General features: G+C 43.2%; 1 protein-coding gene across 1 annotated transcript in view; it reads right to left on the reverse strand.

Annotated features, from left to right (window-relative positions):
- Window positions 1–6,744: 6,744 nt before the first annotated feature.
- The window catches only part of ERP44 (endoplasmic reticulum protein 44), a 150,613-nt gene continuing 135,469 nt past the window's right edge, over window positions 6,745–21,888 (reverse strand). The window contains exons 9-10 of the mRNA XM_068238311.1: window positions 12,418–12,520; window positions 6,745–7,175 (exon numbers count right to left, since the gene is read on the reverse strand). Coding sequence (XP_068094412.1) covers window positions 7,074–7,175; window positions 12,418–12,520 — 205 coding nt within the window. The 3' untranslated portion in view covers window positions 6,745–7,073. The remainder of the gene's footprint in view (window positions 7,176–12,417; window positions 12,521–21,888) is intronic.

Genomic DNA, 21,888 nt, shown 5'->3' on the forward strand with positions numbered 1-21,888 from the left:
GTAAACTGGGGTATGATCATTTATCAACAAGAAAAGCAATAGTGATTCTTAAATTTCTTGATTGCCTGGTTAGCATACTTATAACTGGTTTACCAGATAAAAATAAAGAATTAATCATTAATTTTATGTCCGACAGTTACACTTTAAAAACGCTAATCACGATCACTCAAAAATGTAATGGCCAGCGTTTTGCAATCCCCAGTGTAAATATGCCCTTAAGCTATACTTGGAGGCTTGACATCACCTCTGGAAAGCTTACTGGGCTCTATTCACAAAACTTCTCGTAAATGACTTATCACCCAATTGATAAATATAACTTTTCAGCACAACCACAATCAAAATAATCACTCAAAGTACGTTGTTCCTGATCAACTTAATTTCAATATTTCTTTTCTTACCTTAATCTTAACCTTATTATTATTATAGGTTTGCTCTTTGGGAGCTTAAAAATAACATAGATAAGGTGAAAATAGAAAAAAAAAAACTGGTGAAACAGCTTTGTGAATCATGTCCATTGGCCTCAATTCACTAAGCTTATCTCCTGTCTTTAATAACTCTTCTAGAGTTGTTACCATGGTGATAAGGCATGTAGTATTCAGGAAACATTTTACCTCAGGCAAGCCTAAAGTTAACTCTTCTGTCTTTAAATTAACTCTCCAGTCCTTAAAATAACTCCAGAGTTAAAGACAGGCTGTTAACCACTTCAGGACCACAGTCTTTTCGCCCCTTAAGGACCAGAGCCTTTTTCTCCATTCAGACCACTGCAGCTTTCACGGTTTAATGCTCGGTCATACAACCTACCACCTAAATGAATTTTACCTCCTTTTCTTGTCACTAATACAGCTTTCTTTTGATGCTATTTGATTGCTCCTGCGAGTTTTACTTTTTATTATATTCATCAAAAAAAAGACATGAATTTTGGCAAAAAAATGATTTTTTTAACTTTCTGTGCTGACATTTTTCAAATAAAGTAAAATTTCTGTATACATGCAGCGCGAAAAATGTGGACAAACATGTTTTTGATAAAAAAAAAAACCATTCAGTGTATATTTATTGGTTTGGGTAAAAGTTATAGCGTTTACAAACTATGGTGCCAAAAGTGAATTTTCCCATTTTCAAGCATCTCTGACTTTTCTGCGCACCTGTCAGGTTTCATGAGGGGCTAAAATTCCAGGATAGTACAAATACCCCCCAAATGACCCCATTTTGGAAAGAAGACATCCCAAAGTATTCAGTGAGAGGCATGGTGAGTTCATAGAAGATTTTATTTTTTGTCACAAGTTAGCGGAAAATGACACTTTCTGACAAAAAAAAGAAAAAAAAAAGTTTCCATTTCTTCTAACTTGCAACAAAAAAAAATGAAATCTGCCACGGACTCACTATGCTCCTCTCTGAATACCTTGAAGTGTCTACTTTCCAAAATGGGGTCATTTGTGGGGTGTGTTCACTGTCCTGGCATTTTGGGGGGTGCCTAATTGTAAGCACCCCTGTAAAGCCTAAAGATGCTCATTGGACTTTTGGCCCCTTAGCGCAGTTAGGCTGCAAAAAAGTGCCACACATGTGGTATTGCCGTACTCAGGAGAAGTAGTATAATGTGTTTTGGGGTGTATTTTTACACATACCCATGCTGGGTGGGAGAAATATCTCCATAAAGGACAATTGTTTTATTTTTTTTTACACACAATTGTCTATTTATAGAGATATTTCTGCCACTCAGCATGGGTATGTGGAAAAATACACCCCAAAACACATTATACTACTTCTCCTGAGTACGGCGATACCACATGTGTGGCACTTTTTTGCACCCTAACTGCGCTAAGGGGCCCAAAGTTCAATGAGTACCTTTAGGATTTCACAGGTCATTTTGAGAAATTTCGTTTCAAGACTACTCCTCGCGGTTTAGGGCCCCTAAAATGCCAGGACAGTATAGGAACCCCACAAATTACCCCACTTTAGAAAGAAGACACCCCAAGGTATTCCGTTAGGAGGATGGTGAGTTCATAGAAGATTTTTTTTTTTTGTCACAAGTTAGCGGAAATTGATTTTAATTGTTTTTTTTCACAAAGTGTCATTTTCCGCTAACTTATGACAAAAAATAAAATCTTCTATGAACTCACCATACTCCTAACGGAATACCTTGGGGTGTCTTCTTTCTAAAATGGGGTCATTTGTGGGGTTCCTATACTGCCCTGGCATTTTAGGGGCCCTAAACCGTGAGGAGTAGTCTTGAAACCAAATGTCGCAAAATGACCTGTGAAATCCTAAAGGTACTCATTGGACTTTGGGCCTCTTAGCGCACTTAGGGTGCAAAAAAGTGCCACACATGTGGTACCGCCGTACTCAGGAGAAGTAGTATAATGTGTTTTGGGGTGTATTTTTACACATACCCATGCTGGGTGGGAGAAATATCTCTGTAAATGACAATTGTTTGATTTTTTTTTTACACACAATTGTCCTTTTACAGAGAGATTTCTCCCACCCAGCATGGGTATGTGTAAAAATACACCCCAAAACACAATATACTACTTCTTCTGAGTACGGCGATACCACATGTGTGACACTTTTTTGCAACCTAGGTGCGCTAAGGGGCCTAACGTCCTATTCACAGGTCATTTTGAGGCCTTTGGATTCTAGACTACTGCTCACGGTTTAGGCCCCCTTAAATGCCAGGGCAGTATAGGAACCCCACAAGTGACCCCATTTTAGAAAGAAGACACCCCAAGGTATTCTGTTAGGAGTATGGTGAGTTCATAGAAGATTTTTTTTTTGTCACAAGTTAGCGGAAAATGACACTTTGTGAAAAAAAAAAAACAATACATATCAATTTCCGCTAACTTGTGACAAAAAATAAAATCTTCTATGAACTCATCATACACCTAACAGAATACCTTGGGGTGTCTTCTTTCTAAAATGGGGTCACTTGTGGGGTTCCTATACTGCCCTGGCATTTTACGGGCCCAAAACTGTGAGTAGTCTGGAAACCAAATTTCTCAAAATGACTGATCAGGGGTATAAGCATCTGCAAATTTTGATGACAGGTGGTCTATGAGGGGGCAAATTTTGTGGAACCGGTCATAAGCAGGGTGGCCTCTTAGATGACAGGATGTTTTGGGCCTGATCTGATGGATAGGAGTGCTAGGGGGTGACAGGAGGTGATTGATGGGTGTCTCAGGGGGCGGTTAGAGGGGAAAATAGATGCAATCAATGCACTGGGGAGGTGATCGGAAGGGGGTCTGAGGGGGACCTGAGGGTTTGGCCGAGTGATCAGGAGCCCACACGGGGCAAATTAGGGCCTGATCTGATGGGTAGGTGTGCTAGGGGGTGACAGGAGGTGATTGATGGGTGTCTCAAGGTGTGATTAGAGGGGGGAAATAGATGCAAGCAATGCACTAGCGAGGTGATCAGGGCTGGGGTCTGAGGACGTTCTGAGGTGTGGGCGGGTGATTGGGTGCCCGCAAGGGGCAGATTAGGGTCTAATCTGATGGGTAACCGTGACAGGTGGTGATAGGGGGTGATTGATGGGTAATTAGTGGGTGTTTAGAGGAGAGGAGATGTAAACACTGCACTTGGGAGGTGATCTGATGTCGGATCTGCGGGCGATCTATTGGTGTGGGTGGGTGATCAGATTGCCCGCAAGGGGCAGGTTAGGGGCTGATTGATGGGTGGCAGTGACAGGGGGTGATTGATGGGTGGCAGTGACAGGGGGTGATTGATAGGTGATTGACAGGTGATCAGTGGGTTATTACAGGGAATAACAGATGTAAATATTGCACTGGCGAATTGATAAAGGGGGGTCTGAGGGCAATCTGAGCGTGTGGGCGGGTGATTGGGTGCCCGCAAGGGGTAGATTAGGGTCTAATCTGATGGGTAACAGTGACAGGTGGTGATAGGGGGTAATTGATAGGTGATTGATGGGTAATTAGTGGGTGTTTAGAGGAGAGAATAGATGTAAACAATGGATTTGGGAGGTGATCTGATGTCGGATCTGCGGGCGATCTATTGGTGTGGGTGGGTGATCAGATTGCCCGCAAGGGGCAGGTTAGGGGCTGATTGATGGGTGGCAGTGACAGGGGGTGATTGATAGGTGATTGACAGGAGATCAGTGGGTTATTACAGGGAATAACAGATGTAAATATTGCACTGGCGAATTGATAAAGGGGGGTCTGAGGGCAATCTGAGCGTGTGGGCGGGTGATTGGGTGCCCGCAAGGGGTAGATTAGGGTCTAATCTGATGGGTAACAGTGACAGGTGGTGATTGATAGGTGATTGATGGGTAATTAGTGGGTGTTTAGAGGAGAGAATAGATGTAAACAATGGATTTGGGAGGTGATCTGATGTCGGATCTGCGGGCGATCTATTGGTGTGGGTGGGTGATCAGATTGCCCGCAAGGGGCAGGTTAGGGGCTGATTGATGGGTAGCAGAGACAGGGGGTGATTGACTGGTGATTGACAGGTGATCAGGGGGGATAGATGCATACAGTACACGGGGGGAGGGGTCTGGGGGGGGGGGTCTGGGGAGAATCTGAGGGGTGGGGGGTGATCAGGAGGGGGCAGTGGGCAGGGGGGGGGATAAAAAAAAAATAGCGTTGACAGATAGTGACAGGGAGTGATTGATGGGTGATTAGGGGGGTGACTGGGTGCAAACAGTGGTCTGGGGGGTGGGCAGGGGGGGGTCTGAGGGGTGCTGTGGGCGATCAGGGGGCAGGGGGGGGGGAAATCAGTGTGCTTGGGTACAGACTAGGGTGGCTGCAGCCTGCCCTGGTGGTCCCTCGGACACTGGGACCACCAGGGCAGGAGGCAGCCAGTATAATAGGCTTTGTATACATTACAAAGCCTATTATACTATTTCCATGCGGCGATCCGGGTGCTAGTAACCCGCCGGCGCTTCCGAACGGCCGGCGGGTTACTACGAGCGGTGGGCGGAGCCAGTCCCCGGCGGCTGATCGCGTCACGAATGACGCGATCGCCGCATAGCCACCCACGCAGCCGCCCCCGCCGATGGGCGTATTGCGGTCGTTTGGGCCCGGACTTTGCCGCCGCCCATCGGCTGGGGGCGGTCCTCAAGTGGTTAATTAACTGCGTGTGAAAATAACTACAGAGGAGGTAAATTAACTACAGAGGAGGTAAATTAACTACAGGAGAGGTAACTTAAGGAATGAAGAGGTAAGATAACTCTCTCACGTGTGGAGGTAAGTTTTCTCTTGCTTTATTATCTCTAGCATGATCTTAGTGAATTGAGGCCATTGAGTCCTACCAAGCTAACGTGATTGCACAGCATGCCTGCAATGCGTTTTATTATACATGACACTTCTGCTTCTTCCTTTCTTGTATGGGCATAAGCAATGATATGTTAATTCTGTGATTATGCACATTTTAAGCAAAATGGTAAAAAACAAAAAAAACCTAAATACTGTAGCATTGTATTGTTTCATTTCTATTCTGCATAAATGTGCTTCAAATTGTTTGTGGTAACACAGTCTTAGAATGCCAAGAGGATTTAATTTTATTTTATTAATTTACAGGTAACAGAAAGATTTATTCCCTGAGGAAAGTACCCCCTGAAATACTGGATATGTTTTTGAAAATCATTTCAACCCAATTCCATTTCCTCTTGCCTTATTTATAAACCCTGGAGGACTGTATCTTGAGGGTTGCAAAAAGCTTTAGATTAATATTCTCTGCCTTGCTATCAGGGATAATGGTCTCAATTCACTAAGCTTTAAACAAACACTTTATTGAACGTTTGATAATTTACTTTATGGGTAAAATCTAATGGGATAATTTGCATATTCAGTAGTGGTGCATTGTGACCACAAATGTTCACTTATAGCTGAATTATTGCAAATTTCCTTCTGTTTTAATTTCACCAAGCATTAGTATGAGGGCTTTTCGGTCTCTTTTATCCCCCTATACATTCCTAGTGGTTTGGATCACCCCAAACTGCTTGGTGACTCTGCTGCACTGATCCAAGCCCTATCCCATACAGCCATATCAATCCCTGCCATGTACTGATGAGGGCCAAAAGCCTGAAACAGGCTGTATACATGTGGGGTTGGTGTGGCTATATAAAAATTACAGCTATAGGATTGCTATACACCAGCCATTCTGGATGCTTGTTTTGCTTACAGAGGTAAAAAGGGATAATTTTGCATATTCAGAAGTGGTGCATTGTGGGTAACCACAAATGTTCATTTATAGCTGAATTATTGCAAATTTCCTTCTGTTTTAAGAAGGCAAATTTCACCAAGCATTGCTTATTAGTAGGAGGGCTTTTCAGTATTTTATTCCCCGATACATTCCTAGTGGTTTGGGTCACCCCAAGCTGCTTGGTTACTCCATCTAATTTTGAATCCACTAAGGTGTTCTAGATTTATTGAATGTTTTATCGTTAAAACATTCGATAAATATATAACACCTTAGTGAATTCAAAATTACATTTTACCCATGAGGTAAATTATCAAATGTTCGATAAAGCTTAGTGAATTGAGTTCTATGTTTACTAATTTCATGGATTACAATTTCAACATAACTTGTGTACACTTAATTGTGTAAGTGATTGTTTAGCTTTCTTCACATACCTTGGCTGTTCATATGTTTGATGAAGAATAATCACTGCATTTAAAAAGCACTAGTATCTTTGGTGTATGTACCCCTTGACACTGATTCATGCCACGTGTGCTGAGAATACATCTGTTGAGCACTAACAACATTATTTTCACATTTAACAGAAATAATGACACACACTTCATAGAACCCATCCAAAAAAATCCAATTTAATGAGGGGGGAGTGCAATTCATCTCAGCTGTATATTGCCATGACATCTTTCAGTTATAAAACAGGACAGTTTTGTTTAAAGAATCTGGTTTGCCTACTTTCCATTTAAAAGTCTGTACAGAAAGACCACTAAACACAAACATATTTACAAACAGTGGGGACAAATAAAAATAAACCATTCATTACTGTTTGTTTATTCCAAATAAAAAATACAATTATGAAAATATAGGCTAACTTTATTTGACGGTATTGAAACTTGATCATAGTTTGTTAAGGCTTCAAAGGCAATTCTCCATGTTTAAAGCTCATCCCGATCTCTTTTCAGTATGGTGTACCTATATTCACTTGGTGCCAATTTCTGGAAAGAACTTTCAGGAGGACTACTTGTATCCAGAGTTTGCTAAGGAAGAGGGAAAAAAAAAAAAAAAAAAGCATGAAAGAGAATCCTATCATCGTGTTAAGTGAAAGTGTACATGTGGGGAGGGGAAACAACTTACATCAGCAGTGAGAAGCTCTGCATGATCCAGATGCTTCTCGAATCCTTCTACAGACTATTGTTACAGTGCAAGATCCCCCATTCCTATTCAGCAAAAGTTTGACGCAAAGGATTCTTGTGACCACACTCCCGGCAATAAATGAGTGCATCTGGATTTAGCACAGATGAGTAAGGTCAGCACATTGCTAACAGAACAATGCACATGGCCAGTAAAACAAAGCACTCGTGCGCAACAAAATAAGGCTGTGGGTGAGCAGCTTTGTTCTACTGGGCATGCAAGAACCTTACTTCTACATATCTTGTCCGGAGGCACTCATCCATGGCCGGAACAGCAGCCAGAAAATGGAGAAAGACCCTGGTCTGGAATAGTCGGCTCAATGAGGATCCAGGAAGTCTCTGGACTATCCAGAGGTTTTCCAACATCTGAGATAAGTATCCAACTTCCCCCACACTACAGGTTTGCCTTAAATTCACCTCTACTTTCAAATTTCTATAAAAATGATGTATTCACAAATCAGTATTATAATACAGGATGTTGTGGAAGTTGTACAGGTCTCTCTACACACAATCATGTATGCATATGTCACGATTAGAGATGACCAATTGAATGCACATTTTTGTAACTTGGTGCAAAGTTTGCTGCAGGTTCTATGCAAATAGAAATGGGGCTTATCCGAATCACAAGCAACTGAAAACAAATAAAATAAATAAAAATTGCACAAAGCTGGAAAAAGAGCATCTTATTGATGATCTCTAGTCACCATGTGTCCAGATCTACTCTACGTAAGCTCGATTTACCCTGCCATGAACTAACAGAATGCAGATCAGGTGCTCTGACTAAAGTCAGACTGGATTAGCTGCATGCTTGTTTCATGTGTGCGATTCAGCCACTACTGCAGCCAGAGAGATCAGCAGGACTGACAAGCAACTGGTATTGTTTAAAAGGAAACCTATATATCCCTCTCAGTTAAGGTTCCCTTTAAAGTGTAACTGGTAACTGTCGGGCATAAAATCAATTCTTTCTTTTTATCTGGTAAACCAGTAATAAGGATGCTAATCAGGCAATCCAAAAGTTAAAACCTCTATTACTTTTCTTGTTTATAAATTACAATTCCCCACTTTACCTGACTCTTATTTGGTACGTTGCTGCACAAAGGAAGTTGCAGGGCACGCTGGGTTGTCTTTTATTGCTTCTTTATTTCCCCTCAGACTTAACTAATGTACAGAAGCAAAAAAAGGACAACCCAGCATGCCCTGCAACTTCCTTTTTGCGGCAACGTACCAAATAAGAGGCAGGTAAATTGGAGAATGATCATTTATAAACAAGAAAACTAATAGAGATTTTAACTTTTGGATTGACTGATTAGCATCCTTATTACTGGTTTACCAGATAAAAATAAATTGATATTTGATTTTATGCCCCACAGTTACAATTTAAGTAAACCGGCAATAGAAACATGGACCCTTGAGTCGCTTTGAGTGATGGCAAGTCTAGTCCCACAGAAAAACTACAGAAGCACAAATTACAGAAAAAATGCTGGCCAAAGAAAATAGGTTACAATGCATGTTGATGCACATGGTGCTGCATAGCATGGGCACTCTGGCTACACTTATCCCTATTGGAACTTTATAATGGAGAAAAAGAAGAGGGAGGCCTGATCTGATGATTCACATTTTCTTTGGTCTCCAAAGTGAATGAAATCTATGGCTTGTTTGGAGGCTGTTATTATTGGCAGGGTGTAGATGTCACCTCACCACCACTCCGCGCTCTCGACACTCTCGGCTCACCGCAGCTCACTCGTCCTGCTGTCGGTATGACAGCAGAGCTCCGTGAACCAGTCAGGAGCCGGTTTCATTGGCTCCTGACCCTGTCATCAAAGTGAGCAAATCCCATTGGCTTACACTGATCACAGGCAGAGTGGGTGGGCTGAAGCGACGGGTGTGCGGCATACCGGATTATTTCAGACAACAGCACCCCTAGCAGCAGCCATTATGTCACAATCTGCCAATGGATTGGAAAACGTTAACGTATAAGCTGATCTCAGTGCAAGACAGTTTATAAAAAAGCCTGTTAAAACTGATGAATTATTTTAGAAGAACCGCACAAATTATTGCAACTTAGAGCAATTTTGGTACAGAATCATTGCACACTGGATGGTGAAGAGCAATAAGTGTTGGTTAGGGTTGAGTCTTGTACACACGCTAGATGGTTCTCGGCCAAGGGTGGCCGGTCAGGGCACACCTCCTGAGAATCTAGTGTGTATATGGCAGTCAACGACTCCCATTTACACCCTCTCACCCCCATGTATTGAGGTTGATTAGCTTGGCGGATTGACTCTAGTGCATAGTTCTCTCACTTGCCGCATGGTTAGCTGTCCCCCCCCCCCTCCCCCCCCTGCATAGCAGTGACGTGTCTGCACAGGATCGAACCAGAGCGGTTCCCCAAAGTATCAAGGCCCAATTCCTACTTGGTGACAGTCCTTGTATGTGTACGTGAGGCTTTAGTATTAGGTACTCATATTAGAAGATTAGTGTTATGGGATAGAGTAGGAGGTCGTTTTTAGTTATAATGGTTAGAAGGTTAGGGTTAGTGTGCAGAGAAAAACTGATAGCCCATGTTAACTCAACAGGCTGTATCCTGTGTGTTTTGCGAGCAGAAGTTAAAGGGATACTGTAGGGGGGTCGGGGGAAAATGAGCTGAACTTACCCGGGGCTTCTAATGGTCCCCCGCAGACATCCTGTGTTGGCGCAGCCACTCACCGATGCTCCGGCCCCGCCTCCAATTCACTTCTGGAATTTCTGACTTTAAAGTCAGAAAACCACTGCGCCTGCACGCCCGTGTCCTCGCTCCCGCTGATGTCACCAGGAGTGTACTGCGCAGACACAGACCATACTGGGCCTTCGCTGTGCGCCCTTGATGACATCAGCGGGATCAAGGACACGGCAACGCAGGCGCAGTGGTTTTCTGACTTTAAAGTCTGAAATTCCAGAAGTGAACTGGAGGCGGGGCCGGAGCATCAGTGAGTGGATGCGCCAACACAGGATGTCTGCGGGGGACCGTTAGAAGCCCCGGGTATCTTCAACTTATTTTCCCCCAACCCCCTACAGTATCCCTTTAAACTGATAGCTTGATGCGCTTTAAAGCAAATCTGTAGAAAAGAAAAGATAATGAATTGTATGTGTAGTACGGATAATACATAGAACAATAGTAGCAAACAAAAAAAGAGTATCATGTTATTTTCCAGAACAGGAAGAGTTTTCTGAGCCAGTCTAACAACTTGAACTCAGTCCCATTTTCTGAAGGGTTTAAACAGCCAAAAAACAGTGAGAGACAGCTTGAGATAAGGTTTTACTGCATGAAAATTCAAAGGGTCATTACTATTAAAATTCCTTATCTCAAGTTTATTTTGGCTACAGATTTGCAATAACATATACCTATTTTTTATGTTGTGCTGCTGTAGAAAATGCACTTGGAGGGGGTGGATGTGCAGGGTGTATGAAAAAATGCTGCAAAACCATGTGGAATGCATGCATGCAAGTGGTAATAAGCCCATAGGGATTTTCATATTTTATGGGAAATAAGACATTTTTCGGAATAATCTTAGTTCTCAGCATCAGCATGGGTTTACTAAAGACAGTTCCTGCTTGACTAACATGCTCTACTTTTATGAGGTAGTGAACGCTAACGTGGATATTGGGAATACTGTAGATGTGATATAAGTGGACTTTGCAAAGGCCTTCGACACTGTTCCCCACAAAAGTCTGGTCCAAAAGTTGAGGATGCAAGGACTGGGGAAGAGTCTGTGTGCATGGATAGGGAACTGGCTAATGGACAGAAAACAAAGAGTTGTGGTCAATGGATCATACTCAAAATGAGTGACTGTTAGCAGTGGGGTCCCACAGGGGTCTGTACTGGGTCCAGATTTATTTATTAATGATCTAGTAGATGCAGTAGAAAGCAATGTTGCTGTTTTTGCAGACGATACAAAATAAAATAAATGGGATACAGATGGGGACATCAAACTTGGAGAAGGACGTAGGAGTACTCAACAAGTTAAATAATTGTATTCAATGGCAAGCCGCTGCAGCTAAAGCTAATAAAATTTTGGGATGCATTAAAGGGAAATAAATACTTGAGATGCTAGCATAATATTGCCCCTGTTTAACTCTCTAGTAAGGCCACATCTGGAATATGGAATTCAGTTTTACAGGAAAGATATTGCAGTTTTAGAGCAGGTGCAGAGACTAGCAACAAAACGGATACGAGGGATGGAAGGTCTCGCTTACCAAGAAAGGTTAGATAAACTGGGTTTATTTAGTCTAGAGAAAAGATGCCTTGGAGGGGATCGAATTAACATGTATAAATACATCAGAGGGCAATATAAAAGCTTGGCGGATGAGCTTTTTGTCCCTAGGTTTTCACAAACTACTAGAGGACATGATCTGCGCATGGAGGAAAAACGTTTTAGACATTTATTTAGAAAAGAGTTCTTTACAGTAAGAGTGATTAAGATGTGGAATGCATTGCCACAGGAAGTAGTTATGGTAAATTCTAGATCTGCATTTAAAGGGGGCTTCCTTGCGTTGAAAGACATCCATGGCTATAATTACTAAGTAATGCCCAGTGGTGTTGATCCAGGGATTTTATCCGATTGCCATCTGGAGTCGGGAAGGATTTTTTTCCCTTTTGGGGCTAGTTGGAGCATGCCCCTTGTAAGGGTTTTTCGCCTTCCTCTGGATCAACAGGGATATGAGGGAGCAGGCTGGTGTTGTACTTTGTTCTCTGCTTGAACTCGATGGACGCATGTCTTTTTTTCAACCCAAATAAGTATGCAACAGCGGTAGGTGGCTGGTCTCCCTGCCTACCGCTGCAACAGAAGAGGAGCACACTGCCAGGAGGAGAAGATCGAGGAGGATTGTGGAGGATTGTGGAGGATGCAGGACCTGGAGCCGGGTAGAGTATTGCGGCAGCAGGAGCAAGTATAGTATACCCATAGCTTCCCTGCATACTTTGCAAAGCTATATTCTGTATCTTTGGAATATAAGACTATAAAAGTTTGGGGGGAGAAAAAAAAAGGTCTTATATTCGGAAAAATACGGTAGGTTAGAGTCAGGAATTAGGAATGTCACACACACACATTCATACCTGTCCAGGGGCAATATCAGTGGGATCGGGTCCATGATGAAACTCTCTGTGCAGCTTTCCAGAGTGTAGATCTAACACAAATTGCTTCAGTTTCCCAGGAATCCTAAAAATAAGTGAATCCAGGAAGGTTACAATGTTTTAGATTTAAAATAAACACCATTCATTATTAGAGTATGGCTGCTAGTTTTATACAGATGAAACATCAAAGTTCTTAAGCATACGTAATTTAACTTAAATTTATCACAGATCTCAAAACATTTGCAGCATGTACAGAATTGGGTTCTAGAAATTGAATGCACAAGGTTGTAAGAGTTCTGTTTGCTATATAATGCTGCAGTTTCTCAAGACAGCAGCGGTGGTCCATGTTTTTGCTTGTTTTACACTTAGATTAAGCATATAAATGAACCTGTAACTGGTTTCATGAGGTGTTTGAGGGGATTACAGATCCCACTCCTACAAACAAAAGAAATGTGGGGTTTCAGTTAATAAAGACTGATGATTAAGTTATTTCTTATTGAAAATAACAAGAGTGACATGCAAGTACTTTAGAACAGGGCTAATATTAGTAATACAAGTATATGGTTATTGATCAGAGCAACTTTTTAAATCAAATCTGTCATTTCAAAGAAAACGTTAGATACTCACCTCAGTAGAAGGATCCTCCAGAGGCTTCTCACACATCCTCCTTGAGACCACTGCCACTGCCTGGCACCCTCTAAGTTTGCAGCCACGCTCCTATCTGAACAAGCGTGGCCACACTGTAGAGAGGCACTGACTGCCTGCACCTAAGCAGTAGCACAGAGGAAACAGTTGTGCACGAAAAGCTCTATGCTACTTCTCAGGCTGAATTGCATCTGTGCTGTGTGGCCACATTCGTTCACAGACGGAAGCGCAGCCACGCAGACCTATTCGACAAGCCATTGTCAAATAGGTTTAGATGGTCTCCACACTAGAACGGGTAGCTCAAGGGGGATGGGAGAAGCCTCTGGATTATCCAGAGGCTTCCCTCTACTGAAGTATCCATTTTTTAAAGGTATTTTTGCCTTCAGTTACATTTTAAAAGACATTGAAGCCGTTTACACCTTTGTTTCCCTATCAGGAATCCTCATTACCAAATTTTTAAATAGGATATGATACAAGACAGATACTATTATAACAAAAAAGTTAACCCTTACATATGCGCATGCAAATGTTCAAACAAATGCATTCACAGATTCACTCATCCAGGTACCACTGTTATCCCTACAGCTAAGTTAAAAGTTGGGGTCTTAGTTCACAGAAGAATGCATTCTCATGCTTAGTCACCTACACTGCATACTTGAGCTTCACGTCCGCAGCGGCAGCAGCTAGAGTCGGAGGGACGCGCTAGTCCCGTCCCCGCAGTTTGGGGGGTCTGCAGGTCCAGATGCCCACGATCAGGCTGCTGCTGCTAGCGGGGGGGGGGGGAGGAGGGGGTATTTGCTACAGGGGACAAAAGTGCCAATCCGAGGATGTCCGCCGAGAATAAACACCGTTTTTGTTCAAAAACAGTGTTTATTCTGTAAATGGAGCCGCCGTGCTATCTCCCGCCGTGATTTCCACCGCCTGATCGTTAATTTTATGAATGGAAACAATATTTCCATTCATAATCTCCCCGCCGCCGCTGTGATCGGAGGCTTCCGATGGAAGCCTATGTCACTTCCCCTAGTTACAATGTAGTGATAGATTGTATCCCAATTAGAATTCCCATTCACCGATCTAAGTCTGTCCCCCCAGAAAAACCGTTGTTCTCTAATCAGAGACCGCTGTATTTCTGCAAAAAAAAAAAAAAGTTTCACAGCCTCCTTGTACTTCCTGGTAGCGTGATCCAGGACTTTTTTTTGACTGTGGCTATCTTGTGGCTAAACAGTAAACTAAAACCACATACATTTTTTCCATTACATTATTTTACATTTAAAATTATCAGTTTCCCTCCCACAACAAAAATTACCCAAATACATAATTACAATAAAAAAAACAACAACATAAATAGTTACCTAAGGGTCTGAACTTTTTAAATATACATGTCAAGAGAGTAAAATGCACCTTTATTTCTCAATAAAATATCGGCACCATAAACTGTGATAGGGACATAATTTAAACTGTGTAATAACCGGGACAAATGAGCAAATAAAATACATGAGGTTTAATTACGGTAGCATGTATTAATTTTAAACTATAATGGCCAAAAACTGAGAAATAATGATTTTTTTTCCATATCTTTCTTAATCTTACTGGATTTAGAAAAAAATAATTCTTAGCAAAATGTACTACCCAAAGAAAGCCTAATTAGTGGCGGAAAAAACAAGATATAGATCAATTAATTGTGATGAGTAGCGATAAAGTTATTGGCGAATGAATGGGAGGTGAACGTTGCTCGGATGCATACGATTTTCGACAACTGTAGGCTGTAGTGGTTAAAGCTGTGATGGCTGAAAACTGAAAAATAATGCATTTTTTCTTATTATTCCCATTATAATGCATTTAGTATAAAATAATTCTTAGCATAATTTACCACTCAAAGAAAGCCTTATTGGTGGCAGAAAAAACAAGTTATAGATCATTTTGCTGTGATAAGTAGTGATAAAGTTATTGGGGAATGAAAGGGAGAAGCGCTGACAGGTGAAAATTCCTCTCGTCCATAAGGTGAAAAATACCCGCGGGCTGAAATGGTTAATTGCATCAAACCTATTTAGGGATTAGGAGCACACATCCTGAAGTCCTCTCCTGGGACAGATAGCGCATCATACCAAACGCACAAGGGAGCCAACGTAATGTATCCATGCGCACCATGCACATACACCAGCATAAGCTGTGTGCATGCTGACAAAAAACAGGGGAAGGAGGGAGGGAACTGGATTAAAATCCTGGGCACAAGGGTCAGTAACAAGAAACAAAACAAATCTATCCAGGCACATCACCTCTAATTAGTACATTTAAATAAGTAATTAAGGAGAGAGAGGTGCTAAAGGGGGTGTAGTAGGCCAGAAAAATAGTAAAAAAAAGTTAACTCTTGCACACTCGCATGCAAATGTTCAAACAAATGCATTCACAGTTTCACTCATCCAGGCACCACTGTACTATTACAAGCCTGGTTATTATTACATATATACTTAGAGACACTGAAGCGAAAAAAAATTATGATATTATGATTTGTATGTGTAGTACAGCTAAGAAATAAAACATTAAGATCAGATACATCAGTCTAATTGTTTCCAGTACAGGAAGAGTTGAGAAACTCCAGTTGTTATCTCTATGCAAACAAGTAATTAAGCTCTCCGACTAAGTTAGTCGTGGAGAGGGCTGTTATCTGACTTTTATTATCTCAACTCCAAGTGAACTGTTTACTTTTTCTCTGATAGAGGAGAGGTCATTACTTCACAGACTGCTCTGAAAGACTCATTTTGAATGCTGAGTGTTGTGTAATCTGCACATATTATAGAATGATGCAATGTTAGAAAAAACACTATATACCTGAAAATAAATGTATGAGAATATTTTCTTTGCTGCTAATCTTCTAGTAATTATTCGTAGTACACAACCAATTCACTATATCATATTTTTTTTTCGCTTCAGTGTCTCTTTAAAGGAATCATCAGGCAACTATATAGCAAATCTGATTTACTTACCTGCGGCTTTCTCCAGACCCTCACAGCTGTCAGCAGTGTACTGAGCAGGTGCAGAACTACTGTCCCAGCGCAGTATGCCGCAGACAACGTGGGCTTGATTGACAGCAGCACTTCGAGGTTGTCCTCTGCTCCGTGCGCGGACCCCGGGCCGGCGGCTGCGAATGGAGCTCTCAGCATGGGACAGACAGCTGCGAGGTGGCCATAAATCTGTCGATTTCACAGCCAAACGACGGTCCAACTGATATGGATTATCCAATCAGATGAAAATCGGTGCCGCAACAAACATGCCCAATTGACAATTCCACCAATTTTGGACCGAAATTAGTCGAATGTATCAATCGAGCATGCTGGGGATTCTCAGCAGGGCTGTGGAGTCGGAATTGGAGTATGAGTCGAGGAGTCGGGGCAATTTGGGGCACCCGGAGTTGTCGATTTCCTAAACTGAGGAGTCGGAGTCGGCTCATTTTTGTACAAAATCTACATCCCTGTTAAGTATTAGACTAAGGAGTCGGAGCCATTTTGGGTACCCGGAGTTGGAGTCGTGATTTCATAAACTGAGGAGTCTGAGTCGGAAGATTTTTGTACCGACTCCACAGCCCTGATTCTCAGGCCAGTGTTGTAGATTGGGTGCACGGCAGCAATGGCGTCCGATATCGTGACCGGCGAATGCAACGTCCTGCCGCTGTCCACCCAAAGGTTATATGTACCCGTGCATTAACTACTTGTTGCACGCCGTGCAGTACATTCACGGCCCTGCAAAATTCACAGGATGCACCAGGGCCGTGAATGCAAGTCTGCAGCGGCGTGCAGCCGACGTTTGCTCCTGTTCGCCCCCAGGCGCACCGCCGTTACCGCCGCTTAGAGGGGAGGTTAATGAATGGGACCGCAGTTCCCATTCATAAATCTAAGTCCCTGATTCAATGAATACCAGCGTCTACGAGAATGTGTGGCTTTTATCCACAGTAGAACGTTTTATTTTAACACTATAATGGCCAAAAACTGAAAAATAATGCATTTTTTCAATTTTTTTCTTACTGTTCATGTTAAAATGCATTTAGGATAAAATAATTCTTGGCATACTGTACCTCCCAAAGAAAGCCTAATTGGTGGCGAGAAAAACAAGATATAGATCATTACGCTGTGATTAGTAGTGATTAAGTTGTTAGCGAAAGAAAGGGAGGAGCGCTGACAGGTGAAAATTGCTCTGGTCGACAAGGAGAAAAAACACTCAGTCATAAAGTGGTTAAAATACCTCACCTGTCCCCTTGAATGCAGAAGAAGAGCAGATGTGGCAGCGGATAGGTGAAATATGCACAGGCACATTGAACATGGGGGGGGGGGCGCAGGGACTGAGATGGTGAGGTGGCAGTAATGAGGCTGATTCTCAAAAGATTTCAAGGTGACATTATTTGAGGATTGGCCTGCAGTGCATGGGCAGCCAACCGATTTCTCTCTGATGAGATTTGATCACAGAGAGATTTGTGTCTTGAGCAATCTGCCCACACTGCAGGGTAACGCTATGGCAATGAATACCTGTGGAGCCTTGCATACCTACCGCAGTGAACCGGAAGTAGCGCATTTACCTGACGACAACAGCACATTATAAAGCGACCAGCCGCGGCCACCGGAAGTCATGTAAGTCTATGGTGCCGCAATTATTGTAAACGGTTTACTGCTCGCATTTGCTTCGCACAAGCGTGGAAGAGTATTTTGACAATCACTTCCATGCACTTCCTATTTCTGCCACAGGAAGTGAGCGCTAGAGAGCCACACTTCTTGCTTGGCCAGCAGCCAGAAGCGAGATTACCACGTAATGCCACAGTAATCTCCGGAGGCCGTTTTGTGACTTTGCTGTGTGATCATACCGCAACAAAACCGTGGGTTTTTAGCGTGAAACCAGCATAAGACACTGAAAAAAAGAAAACACACACACACACACACACACACCCCTTTATTTTTTATGGAACAAGTTAATAACGCTAAAAATGCTAGATGATTTGTAGCGGAGATGATACTTGTTGGCCACCTTGACCAAGAATCTAGCTAGTACATATTTAGCGCCCCTATGACATTGAGTGAGCGTGTCTATACACCACCAATTATCAAAATATCTGCCCTAGCAATCAATTAACAATCATTAAATCAAGACCTCAGTAGTGAGATGGTCCTGAGGCCTCCCAGATCCTTGTAGAGCCTACTGCTTTATTTTCTGGCCGTGCTCACAGCTGTGTATGACAGCATCTACACAGGGCATACACAAGTAAAATCCATCCATGCATGCCCTGCAGATGAAGCCACTCATGCAAAGCCTTTTCCCTAGCTTCAGTCTTCTGGGCATCCACAGAACTGCCTAACACGTGCCCAGTGTTAATGTACTTGTAAATCTATTAAAAAACCTTTTGATTCTACAATAGAATGGTGGGCTGTTGGAGGATCTGAGAAGCTTCTGGACCACCCAAAGGTATCACACTCCTGAGTTTAAGATCTTACTTTTTTTTACCTCATTCTAAGCTTCTTTAACCTCCTTGCCGGTTATCCCGAGCTCAGCTCGGGGTAACCTGCGCAGGAGGATATCTCAGGCCCCGCTGGGCCGATTTGCATAATTTTTTTTTGTTACAAGCAGCTAGCACTTTGCTAGCTGCTTGTAACTTCCGATCGCCGCCGCTCGCCGCCGATCCGCCGCAATCCACCGCGCCGAGTCGCTCCCCCCCGCCTCAGAGCCCTGCGCTGCCTGGCCAATCAGTGCCAGGCAGCGTTGATGGGCGGATCGGGATTCCCTATGACGTCCTGACGTCCATGACGTCGGTGACATCATCCCGCCCCGTCGCCATGGCGACCGGGGATTCCCTGCATACTCTGATCGCCGAAGGCGATCGGAGTGGGTGGGGGGATGCCGCCGCTTAGCGGCTATCATGTAGCGAGCCCTTGGCTCGCTACATGATTTAAAAAAAAAAAAAATTAAAAAAATGTGCGGCACTGCCTCCTTGCCGGATTTTTTAGACCGGCAAGGAGGTTAAAGAGCGACAGAAATTGACAGTATGTAGGCTTAGTTAACATCAAATGCTAGAATACTGTATCTACATGTTTGCATTTCAATTTCTTTTATATGTCCAAAATAAAATTGTTACATTCCTATTTGGTGCTTCAGAATGGATTTAGGAAGACTGGGAGACAGACATGACGTGCACTGCAATCATTGTATTGGTCCTGCGGTACAAGGAGGAACTCCAGACACTCTGGCTGACTGGATTTAAAAATGACTTTCCATGGGAAAGTTATATGCAGCTTTCTTGGGCTAAATAGTGTTCTGCAAACTGTCCGAACTCCTCCCTCTAGCATATATACTAGAGCAGTGATGACTAACCTATCAGAGGCCGAGTGCCCAAACTGCGACCTAACATAGACTTTTTTATCACTGAGTGCCAATGGGGGGGGGGGGGGGCGGCGGCGATCAGTGTGCTCGCGCAGCTAGCAAAGTGCTAGATGCCTGCAGGAAAAAAAAATTGCACGAATCGGCCCAGCAGGGCCTGAGAAAACCTCCTGCGTGGCTTACCCCGAACTACGTTCGGTGTTACCGCCAGGAAGGTTAAATAATAAATGCAGCAACAGTTACCCCAGACACCAGAAAATAAACGTAATGTGGGCAACATTTCAGCAGAAAATAATGCAATGTTGGTAACCTTTCAGCAGAAAATCACGCAATGTGGGCAACATTTCAGCAGAAAATAATGCAGTGGGCAACATTTTAGCAGAAAATAAACGCAGTGGGCCACATTTCACCTGAAAATCAACGCAGTGGGCCACATTTCACCATAAAATCAACCCAGTGGGCCACATTTCACCATAAAATAAACGCAGTGGACCACATTTCACCAGGAAATAAACACAGTGGGCCACATTTCACCAGAAAAATAACGCAATGTGGGAAACATTTCACCTGCAAAAAAAGGAATGTGCTCACCTGACAGAAGTCTTCTCTCCCGGCCGGCCTCTGGCGCGCAGCTCCCCCGAAGATCCTCCTGCATATCTCCCACGCTGACAGGCAGAGCAGGGCTACGGGAAGATGGCGCCCGAAGCCATGTACTGGAGACACAAATGGTCTCCAGTACAGGGCTTCGGACGCCATTTTCCCGTAGTTCTGCTCTGCCTCCCGGGAGACTGCAGGGCTGCGGGGCTATGAACTGGCGCGGCGTCTAGTAGACGCTGTGGCCAGTTCATAGCGCGGCAACGTTGGCGTGCCAGCAGGTTCGCCAACGCTGTACAAGAGGGAGGAGATCAGGCTATTCACAGGGGAGATTGGTACTCCCAGATTGGTACAGAGAAAAATGCAGGCGCTATGAAGGTGGGCCTACTGGGTGCCTTGTGAAGCTTTCACATTGTGCCTACAACAGTAGGCATTATGTATGGCTGAGGGTACTACTGCATTTTTTATTTTGCCCTTGGATTAGGATTTGTTAGAACTGCATCACACTTTCTACAATCTTGGATCAAAAGGAGCGGATAACTTGGTCAACCCCAGAGCCTATGTTAAAACCTTTGGAGCTAGAGCCTTTTGTCATGTTGCCCCTACACTTTGGAACTCTATGCCTCACCCAATCAGGACATCTCCATCCTTGGAAGCATTTACCGCATATAATTGAATATAAGTCAACCCCAATATTTGACCCTCTGAAAGGTGGTATTTTTTAAATTACTCAAATTTAAATCTATCCAGTAAACTCTGCACCAGATAACACAACCTAAATAAACTCTCTCCACAGATAGAGGAGACAAGTTGTGAAAAGTGGAACTAATCAAACTAACAACAAAGTATATGTTGGCCATAGCAGCCAGACTCCTTCATCCACTACCCAGTTTTGTTCATTTAGAATTACAATTTCATGGTACTGGATTCATATACCACTGGTGTGCTGTAACCTGTGATAAATATGCGCAATCTCTTTCTCCTCTTCCTGCAGTCCGAAGCTGTGACCTACTCTGACCCACTTTCCATCAAGCACGTTCTAAAAGGGGGGGGCCGCTTCTCACCGTTTCCCCCACTCACTGTAATACAATGCAAAGCTCGCAGTGAAAGCCTCATTCCTCACCATTCCCATCACCAAGTGCTACGTCCTCTCCTCTTACTCATGCTGGTCTGCCTGCTTCAGCACTGTGGGGAAGGGGGGGGGGCGCTTCCTTTCTGGCTATAAGTGGAGAGTTTTAGGACTGACTAACAGAAAAGGCCCCTATGCCTTTACACTGTGAGTCCGTCCTAAACTTCTCAACTTATAGCCGAGTATATATGGCAAGTCCAAACTGAAAAGCCACCTGCTTAGTCTGGAATTTATGAACACCTGACTATTTCCTCTGTAACACAGCCTACCCTGCAACTATGTATTGATCTGAGAGAGAGCTTTGCGCCAAGTCATATAGTAGAAAAACGCTTTACAATGTTATTGTATTGTTAGCTATTTAAACAACATTTTAGCAGTGGTAGAATTATCCCACATTAGTTTCTTACACGGGTGTTGGCTTTCAAGTACACTTTTGTGGTCCATACAGGCCCTGATTTACCTCACAGGAGCCTATAGGCACAAATGTCCTGGCACCTTAGACTTCACACTCCATGAACCTACAGACCTCCGCCAAACTACACTGCAAGTGTTCTCGCTGGCCCAGCTGTCACTTTTCCCTTACTTCCCTTGCCTGTCATAGGTAGCTATAAAAACATTAAGTAGCCAGAGGTACCCTAAGAATTAAAGGGCCACTATCACGGAAAAATGTTAAATACATGTTAACATACAAATAAGAGGTACATTTGTTCACCGTCACCAAGGGCCTGTTT

This window comes from Hyperolius riggenbachi, chromosome 5 (genome assembly GCF_040937935.1).
Source record: "Hyperolius riggenbachi isolate aHypRig1 chromosome 5, aHypRig1.pri, whole genome shotgun sequence".
NCBI classification, from domain to species: Eukaryota; Metazoa; Chordata; class Amphibia; order Anura; family Hyperoliidae; genus Hyperolius; species Hyperolius riggenbachi.